This window comes from Cavia porcellus, unplaced genomic scaffold (assembly GCF_034190915.1).
Source record: "Cavia porcellus strain 051 isolate PalLab524CR breed Dunkin Hartley unplaced genomic scaffold, mCavPor4.1 scaffold_4, whole genome shotgun sequence".
Lineage (NCBI taxonomy): Eukaryota > Metazoa > Chordata > Mammalia > Rodentia > Caviidae > Cavia > Cavia porcellus.
The window spans coordinates 102,142,096-102,154,377 of record NW_026947487.1 but is presented as its reverse complement, the minus strand read 5'-3'; the positions used below and the strand labels follow the sequence as shown (position 1 = coordinate 102,154,377).

Sequence of the window (12,282 nt, the reverse complement as noted above, 5' to 3'; positions counted from 1 at the left end):
ATACTTCTGGAATCATGACCTAGGGCTCAATGCTCAGCTTCCCTTTGGCTTCTTTCAAAGCTGTGTTACAAATTAGAATGGGGCTGCCATTACCCAGGGTTAGGCTGGACTCCTCCAACACCTCAGCTGCAAAGAAAGGCGACTCCCTCCACCCAGAGAGACAGTCCTGAAGCAAGTCCATTTGCAAACCAGACAGGGTCTATGTATCAGTGACAGGCTGCCACTGAGGTCCTGAACTCATTAGCCACACAGCAGCTTGGGATCTCTCTCTTAGGGTCACACTCCTTTAGCTGTAGCTCTGAAGGCTACCCTGGCACGGCCCAGCTCAGCTTCTCCCTCGATCTGCCAGCTTGCCACTTTGACACTGGCTGGGTGTCCCCAAGGGTATGCTGTAGAAGGTGGCACAGGGAGCCAGCGGATGGAAGAGAGGAAAGGGGACATGCGAAACAAGCTCTTGGCACCGGACACGGAGGGCACCAAGGTAGAAGTCAGTACTCACCCCAGCCGGGGGGCAGCGGGCCCAGGGGATCATGGTCAGTCGAAGTGCTCGAAGACTAAATAGAAGAGGCACAGAAGAAAACAGAGGTTAAAAAAACACTGGTTAAAAATACATCCTTCAATAAAAGTTAAAATGCCAACAACTCACTTCCGCATTTTAGTACTTTGTAGAGGATGCAAGACCCTAGGTGGCATGGGCTCCTCAGAAGTCTTTGTTAAAAAAAAAGGAAAGGAAAAGAAGCCCCCAAAGAGCTCTTGGAGAACTCAGGAGGGTTTGGGAAGGTGCAAAGAGTGGGAAGAAGAGGTGCGCAGAGGCCGGGCAGGGCTGGCCGGGCAGAGCAGGGCCGGAGGGCTCAGCGCGGGCCGCCCCACCAAGCTCCCCGACGGACACTGCTCGACTGCTCGCGGCGGCCAAGGCGACTGAAATCACCACCACCTCCAACTTTCTCCAAGAACCACACACAGGAGGGGAAAAAATATTGCAGGCCTTTCCAATGAAATCATTCCCACAAGCCCTGCCCACGCCCGGGCTTCCTGGCTGGGCTGGGCCCTCCTCCCTCCATCTCGCTGCTAGCCCCCGCCACCCGCCCAGGGCAGCATCCAGCAGACTGAGGGCACATTCAGACCCGAGCCCCTCACCTCCCCCAGGAATGTTTTCCTTCCCTTCCACAAAGCACCTTTATTCTCCCCCCCACCCCAACCTGAACTTGCTCACTGTTCTGTGTCTGCCCGTCTGGGGAGGTGGGGGTGGGGCAGGTGGTGAGGGAAGGGAGGGGGCGCAGGACTTCGGGGGCACTGAGCTTACGTTAGTGACCACCCCCCACACCCCGGCCTAATTCTGCTTTGAGGTCTCCAGGGAAGGGCTGCAGGGACGGTGAGGTCTCATGTCCTTTGGGGAAGGGGTGCTGTCAAAAAACGTGCATGGTTAAATAAAACAAGTATTGTTCTCCTCACTCTTTCCCTGCCCCCCCAAAAGCATTTTTATTTCCCTGACTAACATTTAATCATTATATTATGGGATCAAGTTCTAAATGCAGACTTCAGGCTGCCGGCCTGGCCTCGTCTGGGGGCGACAGAGCCACACACGGGCAGGAGGATGAATGGAGCTCAGTCTCGCCTTGAGCAAACATTGGTGGAGCCCCATTGCCAGTGCTCCCCTTTCACAGCCCTCCCACCCCCTCAAGGGACAGAGGAACCTTTTTCGAAGGTGGCAATGCAGGCACCGCTTCCAAGCAAGTTCCAACAAAGACGTTTAAGTCTGGGAACCATAGGTTCCTTGATGGGACAGGGGCCCCTTTCAGCTGAGGGGGGATCCTCTACCTCACAGAACGAAGCTGCACAAAATGGGGGAAAACTGGCCTTGACCGAGGCCCACTGCTGCCAGCCTCCAGGATATGCTCACAATCTGCACCACAATTTCAATTTGCCCCACTCCTGAAACACATCACCCCAAGTCTTGGTAGTCATTTTGGTTTGTGTTTGTGTGTAGGAAGGATACGGGGTGATCTGGCGTGACATCTCATAAAACCCAAATGTCTCCAGCCTTGCTTTGTGCTAATAGATAAGGACCTTCACTACAAAGACACTTGGCATCAAAAGCCAAGGAATGAACATGAGAACACATCTATTTCAGACAATAAAGCCAAATACAATGAGTTACTGAGGTCTGAGCTATAACAATGGTTTTGCAAAAGGTAATTTTAAGAAATTAGAAAGAAGCTAGGTGTGGTGGCACATGCCTGTAATTGTAGCACTCATCAGGCTGAGGCAGGAGGATGGCCGCAAGTTGGAGACCAGCCTGGGCTACAAAGTGAGCTCAAGGCCAGCCTGAACTGCATAGAAAGAGTGTGTCTTAGACAGAGACATTTGGTACACAAGTGTCTGTGGCTTCAAGTCTCTTTTCGTTTTTTGTTTTGTTTTTTTTTTTTTTGTCTTTTTTCCTTTTTATCGGTACCAGGGATCGAACTCACGACTGCCTGCTTGCAAGGCAGGTGCTTATGCCCGCTGAGCTAAATCCCCAGCCCCTTCAAGTCTCTTTTCAGAAGGAGTGGATAATCTATAAAGTGTCTAGGAGCTTTGGTGGAAATCGGCTACCACCGGGTGCCACGTACGCTTCTTTGCGTAGCTGTGTAAATCGATAGGCCAACAGGTCTTTATTGATAGCACTTAACTGAAACAAAAACATTTGTCAGTCTTTTTACTTTTTTCTCCTCCCCCACCTTTTTTTCTTTTTTTCTGAGACAGGGTCTCACTGTTTGGCCCAGGCTAGTCTTGAACTCACTTCAGCCCCCAGGTAGCCGGACACGCGCCACATGTACAATTCATCATCCGTTTCTTAAATGCTGCCCCCTCCTTTTTTTTCTTTTTTTTGGTACCGAGAATTGAACCAAAGGTCTCTGCAGTAAGCTACATCCCTAGCCATTTTTCATTTTGGGACAGGCTCTTGCTAAGTCATCAGGTGGATCCTTCTGCCTCAGCCTCCCCCAGTGGTAGGGTGATAGGTCATCACACAGGCTGTTGCCTTTCTTTCTCAGTCTCTAATTTTACAGGTTACTGGCCCTCTTTTGTTAAAGTAGGGTATCTTCCCATCCTTGTCATACCAGAGCTTCATTTGTCCCCTCAACCTGTCAGAAGAGCAGCAGACAGGAAAGGGAAAGATCAGAGACTGCTAACACAAACAACATTCAGAGTCAACAGAATCAAACACTCATATTTTTACTTCTTCTAGTTAAAGTAACCTGACTATTTTGGATATTTCTTCCCTAAGGTATAGAGTACAACTTGAAAAACAAGAAAAGAAAAGCCATAAGGAGGAAAGTAAACAGGAGGAAAGGAGAAACGAAAAATACAAGCCACACATCATGGCCAGAAAACCAAAAGCCGAAAATTTCACCCCACCAACAAGCCAACTGACAGCCTCTCTTCTAGCCTAAAGTATCACAGGGAGCAGAGCAGGAAAAGCACACAGTGGCTTCAAGTCTCTTTTCGTTTTCTTTTTTTTTTTTTTTTTTTTTTTTTTGTCTTTTTCCCTTTTTATCGGTACCAGGGATCGAACTCACGACTGCCTGCTTGCAAGGCAGGTGCTTATGCCCGCTGAGCTAAATCCCCAGCCCCTTCAAGTCTCTTTTCAGAAGGAGTGGATAATCTATAAAGTGTCTAGGAGCTTTGGTGGAAATCGGCTACCACCTGGTGCCACGTACGCTTCTTTGCGTAGCTGTGTAAATCGATCACAGCCAGAGGACATCTCACGTGCACAGGTCACCAGAAGACACCAGACAGCTTCCTTTAGGACTAGGAATGGAGAGAAACACCGCTGGATCACTTTCCTGAATAGCCCTGCATCAGGAGAACTGGGGTGCAGGCCACAAGCCAGAGAGCTCATGCGAGTTCAAGTCCCTTGGGGACAACACACAAAGTCCTAGTAATATTTTAAGATACAAACTCAGAAATAAAGAATGTCTAGCAAATACAGCTGGGGGCAGAAAGGTTCTGGGAAGGGCATAAAGGTTGCAGAGGGAAAGGCAGGCATCATTCCTCCTTCCACAGGCACCCATGCCCTGAGAACAAAAGCTGGGTGCTTGGGAATTCAGCGTGGGATGCTCTGGGCGGAGTGGGCACCGAGTCATCTGTTTCAGATTTGGAGCCCACACCTGGGAGCCAAGGAAGGATCTGAGCTGGTCCTGCAGACCCAGCCCGTGTCTGATGATGAAGAGGCATAAAGACAGAGGTGCCACATGAACAGCAGGCTGTGTGACGTCCTGGCCCAGGGGTACAATGGCATCCACAGTGGACACTGCACAAATACAGGGCAGCACAAAACCACAGGGTGAAACACACACACACACTTTACCATGAACAATAAAGGCACACTAGGCATCAGAAAGAAAAACCTGCCAGAAACAAGGAGAAGACTAAGCTAGGAGAATTGTGGGGAAGGCGGGTGTGGAGGCAGTGAGTAGGAAGGAATAACAGGAGCCCACCGCCCGGGATTCCCTGGGCTCCCATTCCGCACTGTATTTCATGTTCTCTGCGGTACAGCAAAGAACAAGGTCTCAGTCTAAGCCCAGAAAGAGGAGGAGGCGGGGAAGTCGCCAGTACAGTATCAGCTCTTAAGTCTTCCGAGTCAAACCCTGGGCCAAGGCCAAACCCCAAAATAAATGTATGAAAGCAACCCTTCTTACTTGTAACCAGGACATGGCACCATAGCAAACAAGAGGGAAAACCAAATCCAGAGGGGGAGGAAAAGCAACAGAGAAACATTGAGAGCAGACCAAAAAAAGATTCCCACCACGTTTTTCAATGTAAGACTTGTTTCAGGGAGAAAGGTAACCCCCCACCACCACGGAGAATCTGCCTACATCCCCTGCCATGCTGAGAAAACCATTTTAGAGTATGCAGGATGAAATTTTTTTGCATTTAATTTTTTACTTCTAGGGAATGCTCCACGCTGAAATCATACCTCTGTAAGCTTGGAACAACGTTGCTAAAATGAGAGAAACAGGGAAGAGGAAAAGAATTCTCCAAAAAGAACAAGTGGTCATGAGAGCCAGAACCTGTGAATCTTCTCATTTGAACACGGACATATCCGCCAACCTACAGAAGTGATGTGCTGCACACCACAGGACAAAATGGGTGATTTTTTTTAAAGAAGTTGGATAATCAAAGAAATGAAACCATGTGAGACCCCTATGCTGTGTCCTTGTCTCTACCCCAAAGGACAGACAGGTCAGAGAAAGATAATCCAGACTCTCTCTGTTTTGGAGCCAGGTCCACCCAAGAAAACAGGCAAAATCCTTGGGCCCTGGCTCAAAAGGAACAGTTTTCAAAATGCGGAGAAGGACCAGCTCCTGTCCAATGTTTGAAACAGAGCAGAACTAGATAGCAGGCATGTCATGGGGTGGGCGGGGTGGCACAAGGACATGGACTGGGTAAGACTACCCGGCATGGGTTGCAGACAGGCGAGAACAGCAAGTAACCTTTGAAGGCAACTTTATGGGACACACGTCATGTTTTCTGCTTACCCCTAAAGGAAATGGGGTCCTCCTGAGCTTTCCCACTTTCTGATCAGCAGTCGATCCCACAGACTAGGCGAGCTAGCTAAGGGAGATGCTACCATGACTTACAGTTGGTAACGGAGCTCCTGCTTCTAAAGAACACTGAAAGAGCCAAAAAATAAGGCAAAGATGATAAACAATGACTACTTTTTTTGGAGACAGGATCCTAGTATGAAGTGCAGACTGGTTGTGAGCTCATTACATAGTCCAAGCTAGCCTCAAAATCACAATCCTCCTGCCTCAGCCCCCTACATGCTAGAATCAAAGGCATGTGCCACTATGCCCAGCTATGACTGCTACTTAATTAAATGGGATTAAGGATTTTTTGAGCATCTAACTAGGACAGGCAGAAATGGGTTGTGGAATTAAATAAAGTTCATTTCAAATAGAAATAAGGTTAAACACACTGATTAAACTGTGGTCCAGCTCCAAACCCCTACCTACAATACAGGGCCCCATCTCATGCTGCTATGACCCCTATACCCAACTTTTGTGATTAAGGTGACCCAAGAATATAATCAGGACTCCAACCAGGGACCTCGCTTCTCCCTGCTGAAAAGCCTTTGTAGCCAGGCTCCTCTAGCTCTGGGTCCCTGGTGGGGATGCTCATGAGGACAAAGACTCCAGCAGGGGCACCAGGAGGTTCTGAAAGGGATGTGGTATGGGAAGCTGTTAAAACACTTCACCCTGAATTCCGGATTAGAGAGTTTACACCTCATTCAGTAGCTAGTGACCACAGAAGGCCTTGGCCAGGAAAGGGATGCAGTGACACAACATCTGAAGGTGCCTGTGGTAGGAACAGCCAGCAGGGACTGGGCCAGCCAGCCAACAGGGACAGTGCACAGAGGCTGTCCTGGCAACTCAGAAGGGAGAGGGCAGAGGAAAGGCAGGCACTGCCCACACACCTGTAATCCCAGCATTTAGGAGCCTGAGGCAGGAGGATTACTCGTCAACCCGGTCAACCCGGGCTATGTAGCAAAAAAAAAAAAAAAAAAAACCTACTGTGGTAGCGTGAAAGGAGCTACAGTTAACTCACAAACTACCAGCAGGCCTGTGTTCCAATAAATTTTTTTTTTTTTTTTTTTGTACCAGGGATCGAACTCACAACTGTGCTTACAAGGCAGGTGCTTATGTTGCTGAGCTGGCAATAAAACTTTATTTATAAAACAAAGTGGCAAGGGCTGAGGATTTAGCTCAGTGGCATAAGCTCCTGCCTGGAGAATACATGGTTGTGAGTTTGATTCCCAATACCATCACCACCCAAAAAAAAAAAAAAAAAAAAGGTGGTGGACTGCTTTGGGCCCTGGGCTTTCGTTTGCCAGCTCCTCATCTAGATGAGCTTTTATCTGTTCTTCATCCTTGAGACTGCTAGCTAGTAAAGATTAAAAGAAACAATGTGGGGGGGGGGGCACAAAAAGAATCACAGCACAAGATGCACAGATGTCAGTACATGGTGACAAGTATATGAACTACATGTGGCAAACATATATTAATTTATAAGAAAAAGAAAGAAAAGGGGCCAAGGACATAGCTCAGTGGTGCAAGCACCTGCCTGGTAAGTGTGAGTTCGGTCCCCAGTACCAAAAAAAAAAGAAAAGAGAGAAAGAAAGAAATGAAACAACAGGCAGCAAGAGACAAAGGAAGAACTGGTGACCGCTGTGATCCAGAGAGGTGAGGAGCGGGCAAAGTCAGAGCTGATCTTTGGGCTTCAAGTCAGGAAATCGGACTTGAACAGAGAGGGCAGAAGAGAAAGCCAGTCTTGGAAGAAAGACAGGAAACACAGTTTCAGAGGCTGGACATGGAGTTACTCAGAAACACCGGAATTTGAGGAATTTCGCTGTGATGAGGAAAATCTCCAGGGTCGGAGCACTGAAGTCCCTGGCTGCCGCCCACTCCCCATGCCGCCCACCTCTCACCTGGTAGAGGAATCTTTGGCTGAAGTGTTGCATGGCCCCCTGCAGCTGGTTGCGCTGTGACTGCCACTGCTCGTAGTTCCGCACGTACTCGGCTGTGGGGCGCTGCCAGGTGGTGGTCCGAGTGTTGTGATCCACGTAGTAAAACCTCCCTCGGGGGTCTGTGCGCTTCTCCCAGCTGCAAACATTCAGCTCAGGATGAATATAGTGACCACCCTCGCCCCAAACTGCAGGAAAAAAATCTCAGGATGGCTGGTAAGGAGGGGCTGAGGAAGGGCCAAGGGGACTGAGTGGCTTGGATCCTCTGGCAAGACACAGGGGCTTCCGGGGCTCAGGTGATGACGGTGGACACTGGTGTCCGCCTGGCCAGCAACCCACTCTCCCCACCGTTGGCTCCTGGTTTCCCTCTCCCGGGACCCATGCAACTCTGGGAAGCTGACTCTATTCTCAGTTCCAGAGCTGACGACTGACCAGACCAGGAATGGGCACAGGATTCAGCCAGGGACAATCAAGGTGACTATGGGACTTTTGCTAGGACAAAATATAGGCTTGCATCCTACTGGATCCAAGTAGGAAAGCACACGGTGAGTCCTGGGAACCACTGGCTACCAGTTTAGACCTAAGTGGGGCACGAAGTTGACCCAGTGGATGGCAGAGCAGAAAACTGGAAGAAAAGTCAGCTCCTTGGTCATAAGATAGTCACTACATCAGGCTGCACCTCAAATTAGGATCATAGCTAATTAATTTTCAGTGACATTACCCAATAAATTCCCCTTTTTATTTAAGCCAATTTGGATACCAAGTTTTGTTACTTGCAAGTGACATAAGGCACCAACAAAAACAGGTTGCATGGTCAGGAGAAGGGTTGATCCACACAATAGGAGGACGTTATGGGATCTTTGGTGAGAAAGCAGTTTTTCCAAACTTGATCCTAATACCTGCCCACCCAGCAAGGCGGGGCTGGAACAGAAAGTATTAATCCTTAACTGAGCTGAGCTGTGCAGTGACCTGATTTCCACATACACAGATGGAAAGCAATTAAAAGTAAGTAGAAAGGAAACTTTTCTAGGATGATGAGTTTTTCTATATTTTGATAGGTATGGGTTGCATGAGGGAAACTTATTTGTTAAAGTTTAGTGACTAAACATTCAGGAACACGTGTCTCACTGTGTATAGATTATACCTCAGTGTCAGCTGGAATCTAATCAAGCCTCCGAGTCTAGTTACCAGCTTACAGTGAAGACACAGGATAAAACATGTTATACAGCCACAAGGGCACAATCAGCCTCATCATGAATATAAGAAATTCTACAGCTCAGGATGGTGGCACATGTCTGTAATTCCAGCAACTCGGGACACTGAGGCAGGAGGATCACTGAAAATTTGAGGCTACCCCGAGTTACAGTGAGCTCAAGGCCAGCTGAACTACACAGCATAGGTTGTCTCAAGAAACATAAACAAACTGGGTGTGGTGACTCACGCCTGTAATCCCAGCACTTAGGAGGCTGAGGCGGAGATTTGTGAGTTCAAACCTACCTGGGCTACAAAGTAAAACTCAAGGCCAGCCCAAACTGCACAGTGAAACTCTGTCTCAAAAAGACAAAATAAATAAATAAACAAACAAACAGAAACAAAAAGAAAGCAATTCTGTAAGACAAAATGCCCAGATTCTTCAATAAATGGTCTGATAAAAATTGGAAAAATCAGGGAAAATCACAGGTGAGGAGAGACTTAAGACACCCATCAGCCAAAGGCACTGGATATGATTCAAACAAAGCAGGTACAGGAATGTTTTTAAGACAACTGGGGACAATGGGCTGTGCCTGGGCACGAGATGACGTAAGGAAATGGCAGTAATTTCACTGGATAGGATGTATATTTTTAACCTCTTGTTAGAGACATAGATGATGTATTTATGGATCAAAGAATATGATATCTGGGGTTTTCTTAAAAACCTATCAGTAGCTCCCCTGAAAGGCAAGAAGGTCAAAGGAAACAATTACTAATCATCAGACTCAGAAGAGGGTTACAAGGGCCTCACTGTGCTATTCTTTCACATTTGGTGTATGCTTCAAATTTTTCTGTTATAAATTTGAAAAATGGTGGGCATGGAAAAAAAAAAAGAGAGAGAGAGCACAGCTGAAGAACACAGGCTAAAACGCTGCAGAGGGACGCTAATTCGGACACGCCGTGAGGCCCGAGTGGAGGTCCTGCCGCTCTGTCCCTTGTCACTCCACAGTCTCTTGCTGACACGATGACTGACCTAAGTCTGTAACTGCCCTCACATCCTGAGTCAACCTCCCAGCTGATGCTTTTTTCTTTTCTTTTGTTTTCACCTTTTTGAGACTGAGTTTTGCTACACAGTTTTTGCTAGTCTTAAACTCACCCTGTAGCCCAGGCTGGGCTACACAGCAATCGAACTCACAGCAGTCCTCCTGCCTCTGTCTCCTGAGTGCTAAGATTATAGGTATGTGTAACCACCTGACCCCAGCTGGTTCTTTCTCAGCCATCTTTTCAAGGGAACTTTTAAAATTCCAGGCCTCCCTGAAAGTGGCTCCCCCTTAAGAAGCTCCCAGATCCCTTGGCTGGGTTCCCAGATTGTGCCCAGCTGTCACCAGACTGTTTTACCTTCTTCAGAACCCACACTTTGCAATTCAACTAAACCCCATGGTTCTCCCCCACTCTGAGCCTTTCCCCACCTCTGTCACTTCCCCCAGGAATGCAAGCGCACGCACCACCATCCCCACTGATATCAGTCCATCACTCAGCCTGAGTTCTTCTTTGGTTTTGTTATTGTTCCATCTTAAATTTCTACAACTAGATCTGTGTCACACAACCCGCTGGACTACTGAGCTGACCTCCCCGCTCCACTTTACACTGTAAGCAACCCCTGGAGACCACACTAGACTGACCCCGATATTCCCTAGCCTGCTTGAAATCCCCACTGATTTCTGCTGCCCTTAAGCCAGAATCCTTTATCAGCATTCAAGGTTCACAACAATTCTGACTTTCTTATAATTCCTCTACACTACTCATTTTCATTTATTATCAAAGAACTCAATGTGTATATATAGCTTTTGAATGCAAAGATTTCAAGAGATATAAAGAAAAGCAGATAGCAGGCATGGCGGTGCACATCTGCAATCCCAGCACTCAGGAGGCTGAGGCAAGAGGATTGTCATGAGTCTGAGGCTAGCCTGAGCTACACAGTGAGTTTAAGGCCAGCCTGTACTATAAACTGAGACCCTGTCTCAAAATAAAAAAAGAAAAAACAAAAAAGAAGAGCAGCCATCTGCTACCACATCGCTCTAAATAACATGTCTGCCCGCTACTCCTTTACTTGTGCCGTTGTCCACATTACTCGGGGACTGTCCACTCAGAAGATGGTCAGGTCGTGTTAACTCCCAACACATACTGTCACCTTGCCTCTTCCTCCAACACAGAGCACAATCACCATTAGATTTAGGGTTTGTATTATAATAAGGAAGAACACTATAGCAAACACATTTCCCATTTGCAAAACGTTCTGCATTTTGTTTCTTGGTTTAGGAAGGTAAGAACTGCCTTGTTTCCTTCGGTTTAGTTTTGAAGAATCTACGGCTCTTTAACCTCCAGATTCAAACTCACATGATGTTGACCAGTGGTCGGCAAGGCAGGAGAGGAAAGGGGACAGCTCACTGGGAATACTGCTGGGCCACAAGATCAAGTGTCACTTGCAATCAGGATTTCTATCTACCGTTTCCAGTTACATGGGCCATGAGCCCCTGCATTATTTAAGCAATTTCGATATCTATTTTGGTGACTTCTTTCTCTGACAGGACAAGTGCTCCGTGGTACCAATTCTTTAGCCACCCTCTCCTGTAGCTTCCTCGAAGGTGGCCTGGCATGAGTCATGTCCCCGCCACTCCCAGTTACGTCCCATGGCCTCTCCCAGGTCCCCACATCCTGTGCCTTCTTCCTTCTCGGCCTCTCTCATTTGGTGGAATATATCTAGTAACTTCTGTGGAAGGAGGCACTAAAGTTATTTTTTGAAACTCAGCATATCTGAAGGTTTCTTTATTTCTACCCTCACATTTGAATGTTTAAATTAATAAAAGATGATTTAAAAGTTCATTTCAAGGAGGGAAATCTTTTTCCATCAGAACTGTGATGAAAAAACTCTTCCCTGCTGTGGATTCTTGAGCCCCAAACATTTCTGTGTGTCATGTTTTCTCCCTCCAGGAGCTCCTGAGATCTGCTCTTGGCACTGAAATTCCCTGAGCTAGTCCTGCGTGTGTGCGTGTGTGTGAGCATGCACAGGAATGAAGTGATGGCTTCCAGGTGGCCCTTGAAGTGTACGTACTTCACTTCTGCAGCTTTCTTTTTCATTTCATTTTATTTAGTTATCTATCATTTCCTACCCTATTTCTCTGTTCTTTCTTGCTAGAACAGTAATACTATCTAGGTACTGGATCTTTTGAACTCATCTTCTCCAAATTTATCTTTCAACCACTATTCTAAATATTTTTTATTTCTGCTGTCATATATGTTAATTTCTAAAAGCACCTGCTTCCTATATGGTTTGTGTCAAGTTCTACAGTTCCATCAAAGAGCTATTTTCTTCCAAATCTTTGAGGATATTATGTTTATTTTTGAAATGTTCTCACAATACAGTTCAGGCTAGCTCTGAACTCACTATGTAGCCCAGGCTAGCCTCAAACTCACAGTGATCCTCCTGCCTCAGCCTCCAGAGTGCTGGGAGTAGAGGTGTGCATCAACACACTTAGTTTGTTTTCAGAATTTTTTGCTCCCAACTCCCTAATTGTTTTCACCAACCC

General features: G+C 47.1%; 1 protein-coding gene across 5 annotated transcripts in view; it reads right to left on the bottom strand.

The window, feature by feature from the left end:
- Wwp2 (WW domain containing E3 ubiquitin protein ligase 2) overlaps positions 1-12,282 on the bottom strand; it is a 132,320-nt gene that overhangs the window by 12,014 nt on the left and 108,024 nt on the right. For 4 of the 5 annotated variants that reach the window (XM_003471980.4, XM_005004630.4, XM_023565970.2 and 1 more), the window contains 2 exons: positions 7,469-7,643; positions 500-554 (listed from right to left, as the gene is read on the bottom strand). In XM_003471980.4, coding sequence (XP_003472028.1) covers positions 500-554; positions 7,469-7,643 — 230 coding nt within the window. Of the gene's footprint in view, positions 1-499; positions 555-646; positions 875-7,468; positions 7,644-12,282 lie in introns of those variants that run through there. The other variant, XM_063247585.1, reaches the window with a different exon arrangement.